A 26346-nucleotide genomic window follows, 5' to 3' on the forward strand; every position below is an offset into this window, starting at 1 on the left:
CGCGAGATAATTTTAGACTGGAAGTCACACTTAAACTCAGGTAACCAATCAGGATATAATTTAATGTTGCCTTTTTCTTCCTGACTCTGCCCCTATCCCCCACCTGGGGGCAAGGAACTAAGCTTTGTTTCCAGTCAAGATTCTGTACCTTTTACAGACGACTCGACAATGTATCAGGCGTTCCTTTTCCCCTCCCACCACAAAAAAAAAAAACGACTGATTGCAGGTTAAGGTGGTACGTGGTATATGGCTGAAGCGCAAAAAAAAAATTTTCTCGCAGTTTGGCTTATATTGTACCTTTTGTGTAGTTATGTTGTTATTTAAATCTGCTGGCATCACTGAAACTGTACAGAACGCTCGAGGCGGTCAGATTCCTTCGCTTAACCCCTACGTTTAGGATTATACACCTAGTGTTGAATTAAAACTTGTTCCTGTTGTCTTAACAAGTGGTTTTTGTTTGTGATCGTCGCATTATTGTATCCTTCATTTTGAAATGTTACCCCCTCTTTCGCATTAATTTCCTTTATTGGGAATTTTCCCTTCAATTCCCGTTAATTTAAGTCGCGCTAATTTCAAATACCTTAATTAACACAAGCGTTATTTTTTTATTATAAGGTATTTTTTTTCTCCTTTTGTTTGGACTCAGGAAGACTGCATGGTTTGCGATTCTAGTCCTGAAATCCAAGATCGAAGCCCCAGCCATATCAAGCCCTCAACCCATCCAGCCACTTTTAATAAAGCCCAGCTGGATTATTTTGTTCTCGGCTATGCCATGTATTTTGCCAACTAAGTTTCTTTTTTTTATGTTTTTATTATTAATGCATTAACACAAAAACCGTACAGTACATAAACGATACGCTACTTACAATAAAAAAAATACACAAAGAAAAACCAAAAAAATACATAGACGATTATAATATAGTGAGTACATTCAATAATAATTATTACTAGCGCTTTTATTTTGCAGTGTTCTTTCTTTTCTTTTCTTTTTTTCTTTCCTTTTTTTTGATTTGGGATTCATTAACCTGATTTGTGTAAACAAATTACATAAATTTCTTAACATACATTTACATACTTTACATACAACCAGTCAGGTTGTGAATATTTCACCACAGATAACAAGCTTTAAAATTACAGTTGTTTTATTTTTTGATACCTAGGTCTACACTACGGAATGTTACTGACAACCAGAAAAGATGGCTAGTCTTTGGAATTGCACTCAACAAGGTTCTAGTGACGCAGATACGCTCCTTTGTAGAACAAGAAGTTCAGAAGGAGTATGGCAATCTTCAAACCAGCCACAGCATTCATACTCAGAGCACATCTGGGCGACTGAAGAACTGGCCAACATTCTTAAAGTATGAGAACATCAATGGTAATGATGCACATCCCAGGCTGCCAGGTGGAAGGTACAATTACTCCCTGTTTGACTGCCGAGTGCTATCACATGTTGACTTTGCCAAGCTCTATGTAGAGAACCACATGGCCAAGTTTAACGCCTTTGATGAGCACTGTGATGCATCTGCTGTGCTTACACTGCTTGGTAAAGTGCCAGTCTTCTCTCATGCTGTACAGAGTGCTGCTGGTGATGTCAGAAAAGCTAGAAATGCCTGGGCACACTGTGTGTTCAGTGACTGGGACCCATTAAACTTTCAGCAGAGATTTGCCGAGATGGAACAGCTAGTGAAAGCCCTGGGTCTGCCAAGTGCTGATGAGAGCAACCTTTTACAGGAACTGAATGACTGGGAAATGAAAGGTATTTTATTTATATTGGTTTTAAACGTCTTACACTACAAGTATGTAGAGAAGGTGGAGATCACACTTGTCTATCGAACTATGATAAGGTCAGTTACTGCGGAACCTCTCTGAAATCTTTTAAAAAATTTAATTTAAGAATCAAAACCTTTTTCAATGTTGCGGATTTTGAACTTTATTCTGTTAGTGCATGTGAAGTGATTTACTTGGCTCGCATTGTAATGTAAGTTAAATGTAGGCTGAGCGTCGTGGATCAAATTCTAAGTTTATGGTTACCTGGTTAAAGGGCCGTGTGGGCTGTTTAAATTTTTTTTTTTTTTTTTTCTTTTTTTTTTTTTTTTTTTAAATTTTTTTTTTATATAAAATTTTTTTTTTTTTTTTCCCCCGGGGTAAAATTTAATTTAAAAATTTTTTTAAATTCCGTTTTTTAAATTTTTTTTTTTTTTTTTTTTTTTTTTTTTTTTTTTTTTTTTTTTTTTTTTTTTTTTTTTTTTTTTTTTTTTTTCCCTTAATTTTCCTAGCTTAGGAAGCAAACAAAAAGTAAAATGCTACCAACCCGCGTTACTCACGCAAAAAACACACACACACACACGCACACACAAAAAAGAACGCTGAACATTCTGGACATTCTGATTGCCGGACATTAAGTGTTTGGATAATTTTCGTAAAAACAAAATAAGTTTTAGGTAAAACTGAGCCTAACACTACTAGTGCCTTGTTGCTTCTTCCACAGGCGCCATATTGTGCATGAACGCCACTATTGACCCTAATCTGGTGAAGACGGTTCAACAAGATGTTGATGCACTGAAGAATGATGTTGACAAGCTGACATTTGAAGAAGAAGAAAACAGAGAGAATTTAAGGAAGGCACTACAGGATGCTGTAACAGATCTAGAGGAACTTCAAAACCGCGTTTCCGTGGTAGAGCATGAACAAGAGGTCTTTAAGCAGGATCAGCGCTCTCTGTGTGAAACAATAAAGACCACACAAGGCCAGATAAGGGGACTTAAATCTGAACAAGAAGATTTGCAGCAAGGTTTCCATCATCTGGGAGAACATCTGGACACACGCCTTGCCACGGTGGAAGAGGAACAAGATGTCATCAAACAAGAACAACAGGTCATCAAACAGGATCACAACGAGCTGTGCGACAAAGTGAACACTACACAAGGCCAGATAAGTGTACTTCAATCTGACCAAGAAGATGTGCAACAACGTGTTTGTTATCTGGAAGATCAGCAGAACCGAAACAAGTCACAAATTAACTATGGTAAATCGTAATTTAAAAATAAATTCATTTAATGCACTATGATTGTAGAACAGTGTGAATAAAATTGATTGATCATTTTTATCTGTAGTTTTAACATCGACTACTGAGCAAATGATTCATGTATTCCGATTTAGTAGGCAAATGAACCTCGACAGCAGTCAATGATAACAAATCCATCAAATCCAAATCTGAACAAAAATAGATCGCAAATGTGAAAACCAAGTGTCTTCATGAGTGTCATATTTGAGGTGAACTACAAGGTAGAGAGCTTTGTTCGCCTCAACATCTCTGAAGTGCATACCCAAGTTGAAAACTTTGAATAATCCGACTGAATATGGAAATCAAAGAAAACAAAAATATGGCCTTCGCAAAAAATGGTACTGATGTCGTTTTATTATGTTTTCAATGGCCTGCACAGCTAATGTTTCTCTTGCGATGACAAATTCCTCTACTCATTGCTTTCGCCATCACACCTTTTTTGACTAGAAGAACAGCCAGCTACTGTTGCTGTTTTGACTTAGTTTCTGTTTTGCATCTACTTAATATATTAAAAGTTGTAAAAACAGTTAAAAAAGCCGTTTGTTTCAAATTATTTTCAGAAATTGGAAACTGTGAGGCAGACATCGCCTTTTTTGCCGAGCGTCACGATGTAGATACAAGAAAATGGCTGTTGGAAGATTTTGACAAATGGTTCAGTGATCCTAGCGATTCAAGAGCATATGTTCTCCTTGGTGATCCAGGAATTGGCAAAAGTGTGATGGCTGGAGTCTTGGCACAGCGCTTGAAGAAAGATGGAGACTTAGGAGCGGCCTACTTTTGCCGCCACAATGATGGCACAAGAAATGATCCCAGGTATCTTCTTGGGACTGTTGCTTGTCAACTCTGTGAATGCAATAGCGAGTACAATAGTATTGTGGGAGGGGAGGGTGGCGTAAGAAAGTTGTTAAGCAATTCTAATCTGGGTATTCAGGAGTTATTTACCAAATTATTACAAGAGCCACTGGGTATGTCCACTGTTTGTCAGCAGAGAAAATTAGTCATTATTGACGCTTTGGATGAGACACAGTATGAGTCCAGGGATGATTTTCTTGATCTTATAATGAACCGTTTCCCCCTGCTTCCTAAATGGCTTGTGTTCTTTATTACCAGTCGTCCTGAAGAAACTGTGCAGTCAAGATTGAATAAATACAACCCCTGTATTAAAATATGTGCAGGAAATAGCGAAGACCTTTACTTGTACCAACAGCACGAGCGGGACATTAAGGTATTTTTGGAGAAGAGCGTAGATTTCTCCCATCTTCCCTATTCGGCGGAAGACATAACAAAGAAGTGCAATGGATTGTTTTTGTATGCCTTCTACATTGAAAGAGTACTTAAAGATCCAGTACATTCAGGTAAGATTGGTCAGTTCGATGATCTTTTCCCTGGAGATATCGATAATTTCTTTCGCCAGAATTTCAAGCGGGTTTTTGATAAAGTAGGGGCGAATCTCTACGGGAAATTGTTTGGTTGTGCCGTAGTCGCTCCTTCGCCGCTTCCTGTCTCGTTTATTTCCTTCATTTTACAGAGAGAGAACTCAGATCTTGACGAGCAGAAAGTAATTGATGCTGTTTCGCTATTTGTGGTGTTGCAAACTTCTGATCAGAAATTCGCCTTTCTTCACAACCTAATCCCAACGTGGTTGACCGACAAAAAGAAAGCCTCTCGCAAATTGTTTATCGACAAGATTAAGGCGGGTAAGTACTTCAGGGATGTTATCGTTGAAATTCTCTCTGCTGCCGTTGTCAAACAACAATCGGAAAAACCTCCATCCATTGAAGCTAATTTATTTAACTACTGTTCTCGTGTTGGCGTTCGCTTTTTGTGTGGATATCCCGAGAAGGACCCGCCGAAGATCGTTTTCAGTTGTTTCACAAGTTACCAGTTTATCTGGAAGAGAATACAGAATAACGGAATTGAGATTTATTCTGTTGTTGCTGATTTAAAGCTTGCAACTGGTTGTCAGCGGCTCAGTAAGGCGGAAAAAGAAATCCTCCAAGAAATATGCTTGGCTCTTGAAAGCAACGTCCATGTTCTTCAGGAATGTCCTCATCTTCTACATTCCTGTTTACGCAATGCATCTAAAGCTGTCCAAGTGAATGTTGTAATTCCCGATGGTGTCTCAACCACTTGGATGGAGTGGAAAGTGCACCCTAATCCTGCTTCTGAAATCTTTCGTGACGTGAGGTGCTTTGCTTTGTCACCTGATAAGAAGTTGTTGGCTGGAGGAAAAGAACAAGACATCACTTTGTTTGATGCTTGTTCGTTTGGAAAAATACAAGGCCCTTTCAAAGTGATCGAAACGGAAGACGAGATAAATTATTTGGAATTTTCCCCTGACGGTAAGTATGTGTTTTTCGGAAGACTTGACTGGTGGTTTTCTGTGGAAGAAAGATGTGTCAGGACGTTTTCTCAGTTTTCAGGAAAAGAAACAAGGTATAAATGGGGCTGTTTTGCTTCCTCTGGACGCTATATAGTAGTAAAAGGAGAACATCCTCTAAAACAAAGCCACAGCTTGTCCTGCCTAGTTAACATATTTTGTAGGTGGGCCACGCAGGAGCTTCTTCGGGTCCCAAGTAGTGAAATTACTTTGTCCAACTTTCCATTGGGTCATTTGTCAAACAACCATTCAAGGCATTTTGGGTATTCAGGATATACCATCGAGTCCTTACGGGATCTTTTAAGTGTTTTGAAAACTAAAAACATGCCAGACTGGTGCTGTTTTTTGGAAAGCCATCTTTCTTGTCAACAGGCAATTGTAGATGATTCTGGTGACGGAGGTGGAAGGCAACCCCTTGTTACTAAGCTGCTTTGCCCAGATTGTGATACATTCTACCGTTATCACCGAAAAACAACCCTGACAGTTGCTCGTCAGCGCGTTGTTGATCTGTACCCAGAAATATTCGAATATCAGGTTTGGAATGTAAGGACCGGAAGGTCTGCATTGGAGGAAGCTTTTTCCTCGGATGTTGAGTTGAGCCCGTTTATCTATTTGTGTCACAGGATGACTGCCTTCGAGGATTTTAATGGGAAACTATTTGGTGACATAACTAAAGATTATTTACTTTGTAATTTTGCCTTTATGACTGTCGTTTACTTTCTTTTGACAAATATATATCAGTGGAGTTCCTCGGCATTCGTCTCTGATTCAGTTTTGTGTAGCTCGTCATTTGTCACGAAAGTACCAAAAGAGTTTCACAATCGCCCTTCCAAGATGCAGTTAAGACTTTCACTAGATGACAAGTGGATCGCCATCAGGGAAAGAAGACAAAGCCTCAGCTCAGATGATACTCCTGAAGTTTCGTCCTCAGTTAAATTGTTTGAGAGAAAACGCTTTGGTGGAAATGCAGTACATGTTGTCAAGGACGTGCAGCAGTTTGCTTTCACCGGTGACACAAGTACTCTCCTGTATGTCACTAAAGACAAATCGCTGCACGCCTTACATCTACAGACTGGCAACAATATGTTTTTGTCAAGTGTGACAGGGTTCAGACCATTGTTTAACATACCTGAAAAGCAACTGGGGTACATTTTTTGTGTCCAAGACGAAGATAAAATCAGTTTTGCGAAAACGTTTTGCAGCAGTCTTCCCAGTGTAATTTTATTTCAACCTGGAAAGAGCTCAGTTAAATCAAGATTTATCCCTGCTAGCATCATTCTTTCCAGTCTCTCAGACGCGGTACTTCCGTCTTTGGAAGTAACTCAGGAGTTCCCAGTGAAGAAGTGTGTTTCTTCTCAGGATGGAAATCTTATTGTTACTCATCAAGGTACCAAGATATTGTTGTTTGATTTAGATAAGTTTGTTTGGTCAATTTGCGATGACCGGTATGATGAGGATGATGTATCATGTTTAACATTTTCCCCTGACAACACCTTGCTTCTTTATTTCATCCAAAAGAGGCGGGGGTTAAGAACCCATGATCATGATTTCTATGTATGGGATGTTCAGAACAGGGTTCTCAGCGCATCATTTGACTCACCCTCAGAACTGCTGTCTATAGATTGCTGTTGCTTTTCATCGGACAACACGAAATTAATAATCTGCGGTGAGTTTAGCTTTGAGGTCTGGCAATACGCTTCGGGTCCACGTTGCTTATTGGCAAAAGAGGAAACTAATGTGCTCGGCCTCTACACTGTGGTTGATATGTTTTCTCACTGTACAGTTTCGCCAGAAAGTGACCTGCTGGCTTGCTGCATCATGGACAGAATTCTCCTTTACGAACTCAGCAATCCTACAGATCGAACTATTCTGCAACTACCCCGCGCACATTTAGGCAAAATCAAATTTTGTCAGTTTCTAAAAGGAAACCGCTATCTGATTTCCTATGGCGTAGATGGTACTGTGTTCTTATGGGACTTAAGTGAGTGGAAAGCCATTGCTTACGCAAAAATTGGACAAGGGCGGGAAAGTATCGTTAGCATGGCTGTGTCTCCTGAAAAGGACAGAGTTGTCTGTGTTACTTCGTTTGGTCGATTACATGAAATAAATCTTTGTGGATTGAAGTGTGCTAAGCTGTCAAAATTGCCCTTGCCGAAGATGGTGAGCCATTCAACGATGAACAAGGGATTTTGTGGACAAAAAGGAGAACCAATGGCAACAGTTCAGAGTCCTGGCTGTCCTGCCAACACAGACGTGCCCGAGGATTTGGATGTTCGTGAATTTTTAAAAGATATGAACTTTTGGGCTGATGACAGTGAAGGCAGTGATGAAGCAGACTGAGCATCGGACATACGTTTTATCTTGACAAGACCCATGTCGGCAAGTTCATGTTCACAACGTCTACAAAGATTACAAGATTCCAAAGATAAAATCAGTGACATTAAGAAGTCATTTAAAGACTCGTCAATAAGGTTTCTGGGCATATCTCATCATGCAAAGCAATCTCGCCTAGAAATTCAATGCCTCTTTTATTTATATCACAGGTTGCAAAGAAAGAATCTGTCTAAGCCGTAGCTATCAAAGCTAGGTGCATTAAAAAAAAAAAAAAAAAGACGATACGTGTCAGTGAGTTTTCTACCGTTTCTTTTCTAACGTAGAATAAATTGATGGGATGAGGGTTCTTCCTGAAAAAATTAAATAATAATAAAAGGCAAAACAACAAAACAATCCAGACACAGATCTAACTTTTAAAAAGGTGTAGTTAGTGCGCATTTTAAAAGGTGCGAAAACACCCCACAAAAGTTTCACTTGTTTATTTTACGCCTGGTGTTGGCGTGTGGTTTGAGAATCAGGAACAAAAGAACACAAGCCGATAGGTGTTGTTTGCTGGTTACGTGAATTATAAGATCGAGCGTCCCTAGCTGGACTTGAATGCTGTCTCTTCATCCTGTTCAGCCCCAATCTCAAAAGATCAATTCTCCTTATCAATTTCTCTACATTTCTTTTAAGGATAGTTCTGAGAATTTTGTTTTTGATCTAGTCAATAACTCTAAATTGATTATTTTTCTTATTCTTATGTCCTGTCAACTTAGAAAATGAATTGTAAAGATAAATGTAAGGATAAACTTGCAATTTTGGGGCTTAATAGGTCTGTGAAGCTCAGGGAAAGTTAATGAAAACATTCTGAGACTGGGTTTGAAACCAGTAGTTAAACCTACAAGGTATCAACAAATTTTTGGAAATTATTAGTAGTCGTAAAACAAAGAACTGATAACAAAATCAGTAGTGCATATCATTAGCACAACGTAACAGGAGCAAGATTTATGGATTAGTTTTGAGAACTAGAACTGATAGAAAATATTTTTTTCCCATATTAGTTTATTTTCGATGTCAAAGTAAATTAAAAGCGTTGCCGTAGTAGCATAATTTAGCATTTAGTAGCATGACATGCTAGTGATCTAGTCATTATGCCTGCATGAAGTTAGCGTCGTGTAGGTATCGATCAAAATGTATGCATTTTGTGTGTACGAGTTTTGTTTGCCGTTAGCTATAGTTCTAGTTTAGTTTTAACTGCTATGCCTGTAAAAAAGCCGTTATGCTTTAAAATTGTTAATATTTTGTTAGGTTGATAATTTTGCATTTATTTATGTTAACTATATTTTACTACAAAATATGTGACCGTTGTTACAAGTCTGAACTTTCAAAGAAAAAAGTGTCACTTTTGGTGGTATTGTTGGTTGAAAATAAAATATTGTAAAGAAATTGAGAGTTGCGTTGTTGTGAACTTCTGAAAAATAGCATTTTCTTTGACCAATCAAACTCAAAGACGTTTGGAGGCAGAGTTGGCCTGGGGCAAGGTTGCTTTTCCACAGACGCTTGTTGCCAAGGCAACTCTGCTACACACACTTTTTTCTGATTGGTCAAATCATTCAGAACCCATCAATAAGTTATCAAAAAAGGCGTGAAAATTTTAATCAGTGTGGTATCGGGCACTACAGCGATTATTGATCACTGTACTTGGGGCAAATCTGTCAATACATAAATATTATACACTATTGTGGTGGATTTGTGGAAAAATCTCGTGGAAAAGGCACATTTCACATTCAAAACCACCGGACCAGCCGGCCAGTTCTGACTAATGGAAAGCACCAAAGTTATTCCTTCTTTGATGTACTTGAAATTAACCACGGTTCTTTTAGTCTGGAATTGCAAATGTGTGTGCGGCTCAACAATTAGGCCATTTCCGAGTTTCCCTTTGCCTCTGTTTCAAAACGAGTCTACGTGAGAAACCATTTAAATGAAAATGAGTTTGATTTGCATGAAAATGGACGTGTATGTGAAGCTCATTTTCATATGAATGGTTTCGCACGTAGACTCGTTTTAAAACAGAGGCAAAGGGTAACTCGGAAATGGCCTATACTGTCACTACCGGAAGCAATTTCTGATACACCGATGATCAAGGAAACGGGGAAGACTGGAACGGGAATCTATAGCTTAAGATAAAATGTTACCCCGTTTTGGTGTCAATTCATAAAAAATAAAGCTGATCAAGGTAAAGCAGTTCGTGGCTCCTCCGAGATCGTTAGGACTGGAACGGATTTTACCTACCCAAGCTACCTACCATCCTAAATATTTGGGGAGTGGGGGGGGGGGGGGGGGAGGGGAGAGTTAAAATGATTGGGTTCGGATTAGACGTTTTCTATATTATTTTTAACATATATGGCTTGAACTTCAGTTAATTCGAAATCCCACGATTTTGAAAGGGTGACACTGATTTTCGTGAATTTGAAGAATTCGTGAAGTGTTTCTTTAAGTAAACACCCGACATTTTTTTCCTCTGGGGCATCAATTGTTTTGCAATTACACATACCGTAAAATTCCGATTATAAGCCCTTCCGCTTATAAGCCCCCCGGTTATAGGCCCATCTACCTAGAAACAAAAAAATACATCCGATTATAAGCCCCCCCCCCCCCCGGATATAAGCCCCCTCTGCCGGTTGATAGTACTGAACAGGGCTAAATGTTGCTTTATTAGGCGTTTTTAACTTTAAAACGTAATTCGATCAACACTCCCGTGGCTCGTTCCGAAACGTTTTTTCTATTCCGCTTATAAGCCCTCCCGGATATAAGCCCCTCCGCTTATAAGCCCACTCAAACCCCCTTGCGAAGTTGTATAAGCCCAGGGCTTATAACCGGAATTTTACGGTATGCTCTTGGCCTGGCGCATAGTTGCTTTCCCGCCGGCGCATGTTGCCATGACAACTTTACTGTTAGATTTGATTGGTCATGCCAAACAGAACCCATCAAAAAGTTGACTTATAACTTTATATAGACCAAATTAAAGCTGATTAAGCAAAAACAATTGAAATATTTACATTTATTACAGCTGCACTGGGCAGCCCCTAGTCTGTTTTTTTTTCCCAGCGATTAATTGCTGTCACTCTGAGACCTTAATATATTAATGTTTCCGAGATGTTTGACATATTTACATAATAAGTATTTCAATAAAAACACACTTCTGAAAACAGGGGTGCTATTACAGCGTCGAGTTGCAAACACATGTGAGTCATAATATAATTGTAAACAACAATAACTACCACAAAATTAGACATTAAGTTGCACTTTCCAAGATAAATTTTCCCTTTCCAAATGTACAAGTGGAAAACGCGAAATGCAAACCTTGCTCTTTACAGAACATTAGATTTAGTTTTACAGAAATCCGTGGCGTGTTTCCCGCGTTAAAAATATGATACAACTCTTTTAGTTACAGGAAGAGCAAGTAGGAGTTTTTTAAGTCAGTTTTTAGCTTCACTTTCGGTTTCAATGTTAACATTTTCAACCGCTTTGTGTTCAACACTCTCCAGGGAGCGTATGCTTGTCAGTACAACATCCTTAGTTTCAAAGTCCATTCCAGTGTTAACGGTTCCAGCAGAAGCAACATACGATTCCTGTCCAAAACGGGAACTTACATCCACTTCATGTATCCATTGACACATGGAACCACACGAGCAGAAAATACGAGAGAATATTGCCAAGAAACCACGGCGGTAGCTCTGATTAAAGGTGAAATACGTAAAAAAGTTCATTATACCATTACAGTGGACTAAATACTGAGTGACAAAGCGAAAGTCCTTTGAAAGACAAACTGTCCCTTCAGGGCTGAATATAGCAATTGATAAATACACAACGAACGGCGACATCGATAAGAAAAACACGACCACGATGGCAAGTGACATCTTAAGCACATTCCTGTTTCTTTTCTCGCGACTGAAGCTGTTGAAATGAACGACTAAATTTCGCACGCCGTAAAGGGTTTGTTTTCTAAGCTTTTTCACAATTAAGCTGTAAAGTGTTGTTATTAATCCAAGAGGTATTACATATATAATTATTATTAATAGTAAAAAGACGATTTTTGTGACAGAGCGAGGCCAACCCAAGTAGCAGTAGGTTTTGCCGTTGAACGTGCCAATCTGAAAACCGTAAAGATACGGCGCGTGGATAACTGTCGATATCAACCATATGAGCAAAATAATGTATTTTACTCTAGGTTTGATACGCGCTGCTTTTAAGGGAAACCACACTGCGTAGAAACGATCAAAAGCAATCGCGACTAAGGTTTGGACAGAAACTGCCGTTGAGATGTCTTGGAAAAATGCAGTGAGCTTGCAAAGGGCTTCTCCAAACCCACCATCGATAAGCCATCGGAGATTTCCGTAGAGTATCTCGACGTTGGCCCGAGGCATGGCGAATATTGGGACCAGTAGGTCGGACACTGCCATATTTACGATGAGTAAGTTCGTGGTGGTCTTCATTTTGTCGTCTCGGTAGACTACCATGATGATCAGAGTGTTTCCCATGAGAGACACTACAAGCAGGAGGCAGTATGCCAGTGTTTTGCAGACTTTAGCTGCCAGAGGGTCTTCAGTGATGATACATTGTGTGATCTGCTCGTTTACGCCTGTCGTATTGTTTGCATTCATTGCTGTCTGTTTTAAGTTTCCCAAACCAGCGAGTCGTGTGGCTGTTCAAAGCCCTTTTCAAAATCTGAAATGATAGAAAGACCAATGAAAAATAAATAAAATTCCAGGAGGAAAAAGTGGTAAGAGAACTTAGTGTTACAACTGTCCAATGATGATCATGATTTTAACGGTTACTTTCAACTGAGAAAGGTGTGGCCTCATTTGCCAGTTCTATGGTTATATATTGAATTTATCTTGCTCTGTCCGGAATAAACTTATAGATGGTTACAAAAGATATGGCAAAACTAAATCATTTAATTAAACCCCATCATTTTATAGTTGTGTTTTTTCCGAGCCCAGTTTGTCAGCAGAATTTCTGTCTAATGGTTGCGAACCGACATATGGAAAACACCAATTTCCCTCAGTTCCAAACTTGATCGCGAAATGTTTCCCAACAGATTTACAGAATTTTTTTTATAACACTGAATTTAGTTATTCAACAGGATAGGAATCATAAGGATTTTTATCCTCTTCACTTATCAGCTTGATACAGTGTGTTCACAGGAGGAGCCCATTACCCGAAGCGTGCAAAGGCGTTTTCACAAGTAAGGTTATTTTTAGCCAAGCCTTTCCCGCGGAAATTACTGTTTCCGATGAAGTCAGCTACTACTTTGCGGTAAGGAAATGCTGAAATCATCCCTTGAAATGCTGTTAGAGCACTCCAAAGAAGATCCCTCGTATGTATCCACCATGTTAACGAGGTACTGTATTCACAAAAAAATCTACTTGTGAAAACGCCATTTCACAGATTAATTTTGGAACGAAGGTCCAATAAACGAAATTTTGGAGAAGTAGTTTTTGGTCTCAATATTCGTAAAAGACAGAAGAACATAGGCCTGTATTTTTGTAGGGACTGGAAAGTAATGGTGAAAAATATTAAGACCTCAGTTTCAGAATGAAACTAACAAGAGATTAACATTTTGCAAACTTCTGAGTGAAGTGAAGTGACCCAAAATCGTCACAACAACTCGAGATACGTCTAAACAGTCAGGGAAAATTTTCAAGTCGTAAAACAATGTTTTGATTCTATAGCCTAATTTCCCAGCAGTATCAAGAAAGAGAATAACTGATTTTAAAATACCGGTGACATTTCATTGTATGAGGATTGTAGACCATTTAAGCTGTCACGGGCTTCTCTTGCATACGGTAACCAACACAAATTCAAGTTATTTCCAGAAACGATCAAATTCAATTTCTCCATACGACACCAATACACTAGTACTGTCAAACAAGAAGAGTTGGGAAAATTCCGTGTTTTGTTACTGCGTGGAGTGTAGCAACGAGATTGACCTACACCTCAACTAACACAATTGGTATTCCTCATGCATGCAGAGCCAGAGGTTAGAGCGCAATATTCTCGATCTCATAGCAAACATTCACAAAGAAATTTATTGAAATCAATATGGAATCAATAGAATAGAGACTTACTGTAGAGTTTGGGAATGCAAGGTATTCAATCAATGACCTTTTATCCTATTTTCAAGTCATGTTGTTTAAATGACATTCCCTAGACAAGTTTCAATTTAGTTCAATTCTTCTCTTCGCAATTCAACTGTTTTCTGAGCACTAATACACCGATACTTTAAGAAGAACGGCTTCTTTACTTAGTCATGGCTACAAGAATTTTTATTTCAAAGCAACTGAGACATAAATACACATTTCGGTTTGCGGCGTGGAAAGATGAAGGGGCTAAACTAATTGGAGCCAATTATTCGACCGAAGGCGACACTGCTTTAAGATGTCTTCCTTCCGTTTTAGCAGTTAGTTGAATGCCCAAAATGTTGGAAAAGTCAGCTTTAAACCCAACAAAATAAAACTTACTAGCGAACTGTGCAGAGCTAATTAGGTTTATTCTTTTAATCCATGCCAAGTAAAACGATTCAAGTAAAACGATTTTCTAAATCACGCAAAGCAGTGTTCATGCATCGATTTGAAATATTCGAAATATTTGTTTCAATAATCACCATTTTCATATACGTATTTGAGATATTCCTTTCATCTAAACGATTATTAAAGCCCTATCAGTTTTGTGTATAAACGTATGAAACACTAAGAGTATAAGCAGTTACAAGAGGAAAATTTTATGTTTAAAACATGATTGCCTTACTTGCTTAAACTTACCTCAGTTTCAAGAATACAAGCGAAGGTTGTTGACGGCGGTTCTTGCTTGTGCCACCTTCTTTACCTTTTTTAAAAGGAACAAAACGTGTTTTACTACCGTGCTACTAACACTGGAACACAAACCGACAAATTAACGTGCTTATACATTCGCGGGATAAGCAGATTTTGTCAAAAGTAGAAAGAATGGTGCTAAACTGTCAATTAACATGATTGGGTTTATATTATTACCCACGCCATTCGAATACAGAAGATATTTTACATTCCGCGATAAAAAATTATATAAAAAAAGATTGGCATGCGATTGTATAATTACTGCAAGCTGTTGAAAGAAATCTGCCCTGCTAAACTAACCCAAGACCTTTTATTAATTTTGCAGACATGCCCTCAATCATTTTTTACGATACATTCAGAGCACTGAAAGGCATTTACACAGCTAAAACGATTCATTTGATGCAGTGAAGCTCAGAATTTGAAACTTTTGAAAGGCTATGAAAATTCTCAAATACGCTACTACCCTTAATGGTCCTTAATCCACAAAAGCCCGCATGGGGACAACATGAATAAGTCTAAGCGAAATTTCATTTACTCTGTTCACCAGATTTTTAAGATAAAACCAAATCACACAGATTCTATGAGCTCTTTAGCAAAAGTTGGCAAAAGCAAAAGATTGAAGATAGACGTACCTTTTTTCACTCAAAGGGCCGAATACGTGTGACCTTTTTCACCCAATACTTCCAAAGGAAGTATACAACGCGCCAAAGGGAAGTCCAAGATGCGAATGCGTAACCTGCTTTACACTGTTACAAGTTTAAAGGAACTTGTTGTCTAATTAAACTCGATAGTTGGCATCGATAGCGAAAAATTGATGTTCTACGAGCAAAGAATGCGTCAAGATGACGCAAAACAATTAGCATCTAAACTCAAATTTTCCGTACGTCGGTCCACAAAGTCGATCACAACCACTAAAGGTAGACGGGCGTTTAAAAGAAAGGCAATTAACGAAATGTTTACTGGCTAATTGTTAGGAGTGTCACCAATTAAGCCTTGCTATATTAAACTGTCAAAACACCGCAATCGCACGCTAAACAAGGTGATTCTTTCGCAAGTTTACAAAGCGTTAATAGATCCAAAATTTAATTTAAACTGTTAAAATACTCCGAAAAAACTAGCAGTATTCCGGAGGGGCATGACCGTTGCCTTGGATACTGTAGTATGATCACGTACACACGTTTCCTTTATTTCGCAAGATTCCAGCCTGTTTGTAATGAAGGGCAGTGATTTGTGGATAAATTCCCGCCTCTTTCCGCGGTCTGGAAAAAGCCGCAAGCCAAAATCGATTTGGCGCGATAAAGCTTCTTCAAAGTAACAGCTATTGTAAACCTCTGTTTCATTCACTGTAGTAAATTGAATTCGTGAAGTAAATTTTCAAGTGCTTCTTAGTCTAAATCAAATTACGTGCGATTTTCCATGTAAGATATGTTACCCGGGTATCACAAGCGCCATAAAGCCTTTTATTTGCGTAAACATGGAAAAAATGCCACACTTGTATAATCAACAATTTGACACAAGCTGACCAAACACAAACTTTTTTGTCTCGGTTCTTAGTTCGATTTACACATGAACTGATTTGATACACAAGCGAAATGAATAGTGAAAGTTGAATTCAGAACACACCCGGTTCTTTTAAAAAGACAATTTACTAAAAGAAAAACATGCCCCCAAATCATGATATCAATAATAAAATCCTCGAAACTGATTGGTTGTTAGCACGCGCTATTTTTCACCAAAATTGAGGCGCGATCGGAAAAGACGTTTCTCAAATACCAGAATTCGCGTTCCAAATTTGATGGATTCCTGCTTGTGACTAAATAATTTTTCTTCAGTTTTATTTCCAAAATGTCAACGATTTTTTTCTTTTCTTTAGCAAATTATGCATGGTAGATGTGATTTATTGTTAAATTGGCTTTGCTTTGCCTTAATTTTCTTCCTCGAATGTTATTTATGTGTTTTAATAGGATTTCGTGTTGTCCAATTTTGACTGTAACCATACTTGCAATCAAGCAAATCGGCCCCCAGTCCATTTTGTCAACCTTAAACCCGTATAGGTGCAGATTAGCTACTCTACAAAGCAGACGCTTCTTTTTAGAAGGTGCGCGACGTTCGTGTATGCTTGGCCCATGCTTATTTCTTTCACGACTGAGACTCCGCTGCATGAGAGGGCTATAATAACTATGTTCAACCAATCAGAGTGCTTCTGTGCTGATGCAATATTTTTCTTCTTTGGACTGGGTAAAGTTTCATTTACAACTCTTTTTCAGTCAAAGTCGTGTAATAAATCTTTTATAAACAAGGCTTGTTGGGGACTGTACTCGAGATAGATTATCGACTCTCGGTCATTTCTGTACAAACCTCCCTGCACTCGATTCGTACTGGCAAGTCCTAGGCTCGATATTCTTTCAGTAGAGCCCTTGCGTTTCGTTTAATCAGTGGAATACGGGAAAACGAGGGAAAGGTGGAAGCGGGGGGGGGGGGGGGGAGGGAGAACAAGACAACTGAAACTTTCGACCCCCCAGTTCGAGCATCACAAAATCCCAGGGAAATAAGAAGTAAAGTCCATTTAGAGCTGCATGGGGAGAGTGTCCCCAGGCTATTTCTTTTATTGCGAAATATATTAAATGACAAGATATTTTATTTCTTTGTATTATTTTATTATTTTTCTATTTACTGGTATACTAAGTTTTACTAATCACAGCCGGAAGAACAAGTACCTAAAATGACCGTGCCCGCAGTCGTTTCAGCGTTGCTAAGCAACCCGACATGTCCTTTTGGCGCCATCCAAAAGTGACAGCTGTCAATGTGCTCGCGTGAGAAACTTTACTTTTTAATTGGTTATTGGAAATCACGGAAACCTATCAAGTGCTTCTATATATGAAAGTTTGCCAAAAACTTCACTTGCGCCCCGACAATTTGATAACCAATAACTGCGCAACAGTTTCCATTTTGATTTGTTCTTCCGGCTGACGATCAGATTGACAGATGAATTTCGAATTAGATCGTTTGTGGTCATTTACAGTTTTAATTACATTATATTCAGCTAAATTATTTCTGAGAATTCATTTTGGTATATTTTTGTCTTTTCCACGACACAGTCCGTGGTTTTAAAAAAGTTCTTTGAAATCGTTTGTGAAAAGTTCGCATCTTTCGCGCATTTCACTCGAAAAAAGCCTACAATTGTTAAATATTCAATCAATTAATTTATTTATATATAAATATATCGACCTATATCATCAAGCCTTGACAAATCGCCAGACAGCCAGGAAAAGCGTCAAGCAAGACAATAAGCTGCCTACAAGACAAAAAGGAGAAAATATTAAAGATTTTTCTTGAGGAAGTACCAAAATCATTTAACACTAGAGCTTAAATAAAATGTGTGCCTGTTTGGAAAAACACGCAGCAAAGACCCGTTCCAGGCCTTCAGTTACATTAGTTTAAACTCTAGGGCAGCAAAGAGATAAAAGAAGTTTTTCTTCTCTCTTGCCGTTTAGTGGCTGTTGAGTTTGAACGAAAGAAGAAGCAAACCTTTGCGATCAGTGCACTCCCCAGTATTGTCTGGTATCGAAGGGATACGAGGAAATTCACAGGCCTGAAGATTCTCCTTCGCATGGAATGCAGTTGCCTCAAATAGGGTCTGTTATACCCTAGCGGTCTGCGGACAGCCGTTTTGAGCGTCGGCTGCGGGGACATTCTTTATTATCTGGCGGTTTACGGTCAAGAAATTTATGGCAGTCTCGGTCTTCAGGAGAAAATATAAAAACAAATTGCGGTCTGCGGACTGAACGACCCCCTATAATAGACCCTCTCAAATCTCTTGGCAAAACTACGACATGCCCGCAGTGACGATGAGCAATGAAAGTGGATAAGAAATTACTGGCTTCTTACCCACTAAATACTTGATTAAATCTAGCTTCTGTGCTTCAAGTTGTGTTCCAAGTTTAGCAACCTGTAAAGAACGAGAATGTACCAATGCTAGTCAAGAATGCGTATGATCTACTATTGACACAAGTACGCCGGGGGGAGAGGGGACGGGACGCCCATATGAAGGGGACGGGAATGCTCCTTGAACGTGGGCGTCGCTCAAACTTTTTTTAACCCCTACCTAAAAGAGACCATTTTTCATGCTGGATAAGTCTTGACCGCTGACGGCGTTTTTTATTTCTTCAATACGAGACCTTGACGGCTAAAACACATTGGCGTTCTGTCCTAAGCACCCTAAGTGAGACCAAAATCAGTAATTTACACCCCATTACGAGAGACGACGAGATCTCCGTCTCGTTCAAATGGGTCTTCCCCCCCCCCCCCCCCACGCCCCGAGCAAATATTATAGTTCTTCGTATTTTCTTGAGTTCTATAAGCTGCCTGCAAGAAATTGTAGCTAAATGCTGAAAGCGACTCACCTCTGTCTCTATTCTGTTTTCTGTATCTTTGATTCTTTGATCGCGCATTGCAAGCTAAAAAAGAAGCATCAACTGAGTCACATTTGCAAGACTGCAAGCATTTCGAAAGAAAATCGCATAATAAGGAAACACAGCTGGGCAAAAATGGGTGGAAGAATCAAAGGTGGGCAAAGTATTGGAAGGATTTTTGCGCCTTGGGGGGGGGGGGGGGGGTCGGAATTTTTTTATTACACATAAACGCTTCCTATAATGATACTTTTTTATGGTAACCTGTAGTTTCCAAAAGTCGATTAGGAAGTTTTCCAGTCAAATCTAAGGAATTTTTCAAGATTTTTTCAAGATTTTTTAATGTTACCAAGTTTTGTCAACTAAGAACCTGGGACAAGCAGTCACCACTAACTTTCTAAACGTCTAATTAAAAAACAACTTTCTTAAAGTCGCTTGTGTCTCAAAAGACAAACGACACCACTGTCACAAGGTAAATATTTAATTTATTTTTGAAGTCTTCTTTAAATTGCTTTTTAAACTTCTCAGACAACCAAAAAGTCAATGAAAAACCGCGAATGCGATTTTTGGGCATTTTTGTTGCCTCAATTACGATCTAAGATAGTCTGAGAAACTCTAATTGCACGTGTGTTTGTGTTGTCTTTGATTGGCGGAGAAGTTTGGAAAACAACACAAGGATATCAAATGTTGTAAAGTACCAATCAAAATTTCCGCGAGTGACAACTAAATTTACTCTCAAACCTCTTCTTTGATTCGGCTCTTTTCCAGGCTGAAGTCTAGTGCCATTCCTCCTCGGAGTTTCGCTACTTCATCCTAAATAACGGAACAAAAAATCTTAAGGTTCTGCTACACGAATCAATGCAATCCAATGTTTAGACGGTGTAACACGAGGTTATTTTTGCAACTTGCATTGCTAGTTGTCAAAAAAAATTCACGTGTAACACCCCATTTTGCAGCCTGTAATGCAACAAAATGTTTCGTTGCGAGTTACAAGAAAAGTAGATTTATCTCCTACTTTTCGCAACGTTGCGAAACAAGTTGCTGCGTGTGACATGTCAAACGAGCCAATCAGACCGCATGGTCTACGCTTGTGGCGGGTGATTTCAAGGTGACATTTTTGGTGAGGGCGCTGCAAGTCGTGAGAAAAAGTGACGAACGAGTGACACCCCTACCGCAACTTCACTTGAAATGTTTTCAGTCATTATCGTTGCATTGCAAGTCGCAAGGAAAACTGCTTCGGGTAACATGCTCCACTAAAGCTCCCAGCATCAAGTTATAGCAAGAAAAAAACTGTGTGAAAAGCATAACAGTTCAGAGAATTTTCTTTATTTTTTTCGAAAAATTTGTCTCGTCCGTCCAAGAGTATAGCATCAGTGTCTTCGACGTGTGTCGAGGCAATGTTCTTCAGGTTAAATGACCTTTAGCCAGGATACTACTACGGATTGTTTCAGCTACGTAAAGAAGGTACAACATCACGGCCACAAGGGAGACCAGTTACTTAACAATAACGACTGCAAACGTTGTATTGTCACATAATTACTAGCTGAGAAAAGTTACACGGCATGCCAGGCACAGCATTTGCTGTGAGTAAAGATTTGGCAAATCACGACTTTTGGAATAGCCTCTCTTTCTGATTTCAAGACTTTTATCGCTATTGATTTAAACCCAACCTATATATTCTATTTTTCAATACTGGAACTCGAGTTTCGTACCTGTAAAACGCCTTTTAAAGATTTCACTTCGTCTCTTAGTTTCTGAAGAAAGAAAAAACAACGCTACTGATTTTACAGTCAAACTTCTGTGAACAAACCCAGACAGGGTCAAACCTCTGTTAGCCTGCTATGCAGACAAAGCAATTCTTTTAATCACTTTATCATAACTTTAATGTACCTGGTTTTCCTCTTGAATTTGAGTAAATTTTCCTTTCTCAAGAAGAAACATTTCATTTCTGAAGGGAACAAAGTTAGACCCATTAAATTATAACATTTTTTGTGACGTACTAAAAACAAAATTCAGACAACCTGTAAAAAAACAAACAAACAAGGCAGTAACGCATTTAGGAATGTTGCATTCATACCTAACTGAATCAACTATGCCTTGGAACTTGACCTCAAGTCGTTCCTGGAAAAAAAGGATAAAAGTAAAATGAACTAGTTTAGTGTGTATTGGTCAAAGTGCCAAATGCCATGTGTGTATAAAGTCGGCACACATGAAGAGACTAGTCCCTGCGACCAGTCCCAGAGACAAAGTCCCATTGTGTGAACTAACCATTTTCGTCACAAAAATCTAGTAACAGTGACCAAATTTAGGTCCCTACAAGCACACAAGTGGTCCCGCGAATTCAAACAGATTCAAATTTGTGGGTCAGTCCATTCACAGGGGTTAGTCTCATTGAAATTTTGCTTGTCTCCTTGCGCATACTGTATGTGCAACTAGTTCCTGCGACCAAAATAATAAATCAACCAATCAAAAGCTCCAGTGGTTGGTCCCTGTGACTAGTCCCTTCATGTAAACAATACAGAGGACTTATCCCTCCTACTAGCCTGCGAGCAGGCCCCTATTCGGGGCAACATGAATTGAACTCTTCGAGCGCTGAAGGCGCAATCCCGCGAGTGCCAAAGGCACGAGTCGGTGAGCGAAGCGAGCCCACGCACTTGCGCACAGCACTCGCGGGATCGCGGCTTTGGCGCTTGAGGAGTTCAATATTCACGTTGCCCCCGAATAGAGAGCCTGCTCGCAGGCTACCCTGCGACTAGTCACACGCTAGGCATCCTGGGATAACTAGCCCCTTTGTGTGTACTTTGTATGTGTGACTAGTTAGGGATAAAGGTTTTTGCATTTCTTTGGTAGAACGATGTCAAATTTGTTCAAAATTAAAACTGATTGACTAACAATTCATTCTTGGGGCTCAGGTGTATGAACCAAAGGTGAGCCTGCTCGCAGGTTAAGTCTAATATAATCGTATTGATTTTCAATAACATAACGAGGTAAGTACATGTACTTTTAGTTCATAATTTGCATTGATTTTTAATTATGTACCTGATCAATTTTTGAAACAGTGCTACCAGTCACATCAAGAACACTAGAAGTGATTATTTCAACCAGTGACATTGTTAAGCCTTCAGCTTGTTCTTCACTAAAACCTGCAAATATAAAGTAACATTGTGTGGTTGAAAATTCTTTCATTAACTGACAGCTAATTTCACTTTCCATTTGAGATAACAAAATTTCATTATAATATTTTTTTCTGGAACAAGGACTGAGATGGAGGGAAGCAAAAATCTAACTTGAAAAGCAAAATCACAGCATTATACTACAGGAAATTTAAAGACTTCACAAAATTATGTAACAAACCATTTTCCTGAAGTCTTCTGACTAGCTTGTGGGTATCAAAATGAAAAGTTATTCCACCAGGCGTGATATAGGAAGAGCTAGACTTTGATCGTTTCCAGCATTCTTTAGCTGCAAAAGTAAACATACAGTAAAAACCCGCGTATAAGAACCTAACATTTAAGAACCTGTTAGGCTAAAATTTCATTTTTAAGCACCCTTCACATAAGAACCATTTTAGGCTAAAATTCTAAAACAGGTTCTTATTTTCAAAAAAGAAAAAATAATCTTCTCAAAAATATATAGAATAAAAAAATCTTCTCAAAAATATATCTATAACACAGTCTGTACACATTATAGTTACAGCATAGTTACAAGATTTATTGGGAATTATAGTGAAGGTTACAGTATAGTTTTGATTTTAACGGAATCAGATTAAAATAGTATAGTATTTTGCTTACCGAAGCCTTCAAGAATACTGTTATTGGACATTAAAGAGCAGATCATTTACAAATTCTACTTTATTTCTTGAACAAAAGTTAAGAACCTAATTAAGAACCCAGTAAGCCTAATTTTACACTAAATACCATTTATATAAGAACCTGTTTAGGCTAACTTGAAAAAACCTAGGTTCTTATACGCGGGTTTTTACTGTATCATCAATGATAACACATAATATTGAACCTTTTAGTTTTTTGGCCTTCAGATACTATCTAATTTAAGCAATTCGGGGAAAGAAACCTACAAAAAATTCAAGGCTTCAACAGGATTCAAACCTATGACCTTCATGATGCCGTTGCGATGCTCTATCAACTGAGCATGACGTCACACATTGTGAGCCAGGTTATTTTTGTGGATTCTGTTTGACCCGGGTCCTGCCCAATTGACCAATATGTGGCTTCTTTGCTCAGTTGGAATTATAATTTTAACTTTGTTGATTATTGTTGTTTACTATAAATTTTTATTGTTAGGGTCTCTTGTAATATCAGTTTTTTTTGTAAATACAGTACTGAAAGAGTATCGAATCTTAATTCCTTCCTTTCTTAACACCATGCAACCATGCATGCATCTTTCATGAAGAATAAATCATCAGCACATGTATACTCCGAGCCTATGATCCTGAAACTGCACACCATACATATATACCTGCCAACTTTTTCTGGATCAAAGGCGTGAGATTTTTATCCTGAGAGTGCCAGGATTTCCAAAGAGGATACGATAATGTCCGAAGCCTCACGAAGACGTCCGAAGTATTACAAAGACGTTCCGAACATATCCCGATCCTAGTGCGTGGACGACTGTTTTGCTAAACACGACCCCGTTCCAAATGCTTTTCTCATCAAAACTCTGAGATTTCGGAGAAAGTATCGTCATTTATTCATTTTACATGGAGTTTTTGTTTCTCATTGGTTTAAAAGTTTACATTTATTTTGGAAAGTCTGTCTGTTTTGGTTGTAAAAACTCACATTTTTCGACCAGGCGTGAGAAATTGGTTCGTAAGCGTGAGTTGGCGTGAGATTGAAGTTTTCAACTCGCAGGCGTGAGACTCACGCCTAAGGCGTGAGAGTTGGCAGGTATATACATATACTTTGATTATTGTGCAGTACTGCACATGACCTGGTGACCACTGCACCTCAGTGATGTAACCACCTTGTTTGTGATCACTTTTTATGACCCAAAAAGTAGCTCAGTCCTTGTAATGCTTAGCTTGTCAAAACAGCCACCACTGGAGCATGGCATGGCATAGCATGTCAGCAGTTAAGTGGAGGGGGCAGAAGACAGGGAGAAAAGGGGCAGGAAGCAGGAGTAGGGAGGGCATGATTCCTAAGGTGGTGGGAGCTGGGAGAATATTTGCAACATTTCATAATATTTCTCAATAGATGTGGGACAAAGGGGAGACAACCACTAGGGGAAGGGGTGGGAAACAGTTAAAGGTATGGGAGGCGGGAGGTTCAGACCCCCCCCCCCCCCCCCCCTGCCTCCACCCACAGTTAATTAGATTGCAGGATCATTTCTGATCAGGGACCTAATAAGAACATCATGACCATCATGTGCAAGAATTGAAGAATTGACAAACATCCTCAAAGATCTAGTCAATGTCTTCATGCAGATCTTTTATGATCTTGGCTTCGCAACTTATTTGCATCATTCTAAGGGTGATCGCTTGAAAGAGCTCTGACTGAGTGGTCGAGAGTACAGTTGAAGGGTTCTGTCGATTGCTCCAGGATCTGTGAGGATGTGCAAAGATCCATGAAAAATTTTCACCAGGGATATCCCCGACAGTATATAAATCGCAGAAAACTCAGTGACACCACGCTTTTACATAGTACTTTCCTTCAATAACTAACTTCTAACAAGGCATTGTAAAATAGACGCTTTACGAATTTTCAGTCAGTTCTGTCAACATCAAAGAGGGCAGATCATTGAACATCATTTAAACTCGTCAGCCAACGAACCATAAACGTAAATTTAATTACTGCATTCACCAAGCACTCACCATTATGTTCTTTACATCCGTGAAAATAAAGAGAAGAACATCTTGATGTTGATAACAATAATAATTTGTGTAAACCAGCTGTTGTGGAGAACATCTTCGAAGTTCTTGTGAAGCCGGTACAGGCAATATTGTTAGTAATCCTTCCACAGTGACAAGAACGCCATAATTTAAGGCAGCTGCTTAGAAGAACTTGATTTGTTTTGAGCATTTTAAAATATCTGTTGAAAAACCCTAACTAAGGAAAAGTGATGAAATTTTTCTTCGTTCTTCACAAATAGAACCATTCAACAATTTTGTCGAGAAAATGTTTACACCACGTAGAAACTTACACGTAAAAACCGCTGAACAAGAATGTTGTTGTGTGTAGGGAGGAGTCGGGGAGGGAATAGAGGGGGTGGGGTAGTAAATCCAGAGTAAACTGAAATAAATAATAAATTAAAAATTAAAAAAAAAGAAGAAGAAGAAGAAGCGTGCAAATGCAACCCTCACCCTCTGTAAAAATTTTGAGATTATACTCTTGTGGGAAATGTAAAATAAAAATTTATTCTATAAAGTACCTGGGTTTTTCAGTCAGTGGGGGCTGGGTACAGTTATCCTCCTCCAAGCGAAAGGCAGAAAAGGCTGAAAATTGAGCCTAACAAAGTCCTTGACATTGTCTTTCTATTTATTATTTATATTTTGGAGAGGATCTAGGAAGGGGTTGGCCAAAACATTGGGGGCACTTTTTTCAGATGTGTAGTAGTTCCTAAAATACTTGTATTTGGCCCCGCCCATCTTCCTTCTGTAAATAAATATATGACAAAAAAACAACAACATAAAAATTTAGCATCCTTTAAAATAAATTATAATTAAAAATAAAGAAATGGTCAGCTCTTTTTAAATTAAATTGCAAGGAAGAAACAACAAAAGAAAAGAAAATTGAAGTGAAGGCAGGATTAGCCTTGATTACCCAAATGCTCCTCGGGAAAAGAAACCTGACTCAGCTGCAGTAGACATGTAGGCTCTGCCCAAAAAGGGTGCATTTTGTAGGGCATTGGTATTAGGCCCTCCCCCCACTTTTTCCGAAAGACTTTATAAGAGAAGAACCTCTTAAGCCCCCTCCCCCACTTCAAGTCACTAGTCAGCCCCCCCCCCCCCCACCTGGAAAAATGTTCCACTGTCCCTGGGTAGGGACTTCACAAGTTGGAGTACTATCACTTAGGTATTTAAAAACAACCTTTCAAATTACAGTTGAATCACAATAACTCAAACCTTCAAGGGAAGTTGAGAAAGGTTAGATCGAGAGATATCGAGGATAAAATTAGTAAGAAAATAACCTGGAGGGGAATAAAAAAGGTTCGAGTTATCGGAATTCAACTGCACCTCAGACCCACTTAGCAGTCAATCATTGAAGTATTTTTTAGGGATTATTCAAGTGAAAATTAAAGAAAAGAGATGCAGTATCCCTTCTGTAGGGTATGTGAAAGGAGTACCAT

At 38.8% G+C, this 26346-nt stretch overlaps 3 protein-coding genes across 5 annotated transcripts; 1 reads left to right on the forward strand and 2 right to left on the reverse strand.

The window, feature by feature from the left end:
- Positions 1-1146: 1146 nt before the first annotated feature.
- LOC144649228 (uncharacterized) lies at positions 1147-9206 on the forward strand. The gene is made up of 3 exons (XM_078508683.1): positions 1147-1756; positions 2489-3025; positions 3625-9206. Exons 1-3 carry the CDS (start codon positions 1483-1485, stop codon positions 7782-7784), a joined length of 4971 nt encoding a protein of 1656 aa, XP_078364809.1. The 5' UTR covers positions 1147-1482; the 3' UTR covers positions 7785-9206.
- A 1588-nt stretch (positions 9207-10794) lies between these two features.
- On the reverse strand, positions 10795-15638 carry LOC144649229 (neuropeptide SIFamide receptor-like). Of its 2 annotated transcripts, XM_078508685.1 has the most exons (3): positions 15268-15638; positions 14585-14648; positions 10795-12488 (listed from the first exon to the last, which is right to left on the reverse strand). In XM_078508685.1, exon 3 carries the CDS (start codon positions 12422-12424, stop codon positions 11240-11242), a length of 1185 nt encoding a protein of 394 aa, XP_078364811.1. In that variant the 5' UTR covers positions 12425-12488; positions 14585-14648; positions 15268-15638; the 3' UTR covers positions 10795-11239. The 2 variants fall into 2 exon arrangements, with proteins under 2 accessions (XP_078364811.1, XP_078364810.1); XM_078508684.1 differs by having other exon boundaries at positions 14585-15638.
- Positions 15639-17289: 1651 nt separating this feature from the next.
- On the reverse strand, positions 17290-25802 carry LOC144649231 (mitochondrial calcium uniporter regulator 1-like). 2 transcript variants are annotated; one of them, XM_078508687.1, is made up of 11 exons: positions 25429-25802; positions 24872-25102; positions 22399-22506; positions 22084-22187; positions 21122-21165; positions 20935-20992; positions 20757-20798; positions 19786-19857; positions 19039-19092; positions 18524-18584; positions 17290-17930 (listed from the first exon to the last, which is right to left on the reverse strand). In XM_078508687.1, the coding sequence occupies exons 2-11, from the start codon at positions 25077-25079 to the stop codon at positions 17872-17874; spliced, it is 810 nt and encodes a 269-aa protein (XP_078364813.1). In that variant the 5' UTR covers positions 25080-25102; positions 25429-25802; the 3' UTR covers positions 17290-17871. The 2 variants fall into 2 exon arrangements, with proteins under 2 accessions (XP_078364813.1, XP_078364812.1); XM_078508686.1 differs by lacking the exon at positions 25429-25802 and having other exon boundaries at positions 17291-17930; positions 24872-25150.
- Between the last annotated feature and the right edge of the window lie 544 nt (positions 25803-26346).

The sequence above is a fragment of the Oculina patagonica genome, chromosome 4 (genome assembly GCF_052425735.1).
Source record: "Oculina patagonica isolate OP01 chromosome 4, crgOcupat, whole genome shotgun sequence".
Classification (NCBI taxonomy): Eukaryota; Metazoa; Cnidaria; class Anthozoa; order Scleractinia; family Oculinidae; genus Oculina; species Oculina patagonica.

Coding starts and splice junctions, on each gene's coding strand:
- LOC144649229 (XM_078508685.1), bottom strand. CDS start 12,424: ATGAATGCAAACAATACGACAGGCGTAAACGAGCAGATCACACAATGT.
- LOC144649228 (XM_078508683.1), top strand. CDS start 1,483: ATGGCCAAGTTTAACGCCTTTGATGAGCACTGTGATGCATCTGCTGTG. Junction 1,757..2,488: donor GAATGACTGGGAAATGAAAG/GTATTTTATTTA, acceptor CTTCTTCCACAG/GCGCCATATTGTGCATGAAC. Junction 3,026..3,624: donor CAAGTCACAAATTAACTATG/GTAAATCGTAAT, acceptor AATTATTTTCAG/AAATTGGAAACTGTGAGGCA.
- LOC144649231 (XM_078508687.1), bottom strand. CDS start 25,079: ATGCTCAAAACAAATCAAGTTCTTCTAAGCAGCTGCCTTAAATTATGG. Junction 19,858..20,756: donor CTTTAAAAGGCGTTTTACAG/GTACGAAACTCG, acceptor TCCGTTATTTAG/GATGAAGTAGCGAAACTCCG. Junction 17,931..18,523: donor TTTAATCAAGTATTTAGTGG/GTAAGAAGCCAG, acceptor TTTGTCTTGTAG/GCAGCTTATTGTCTTGCTTG.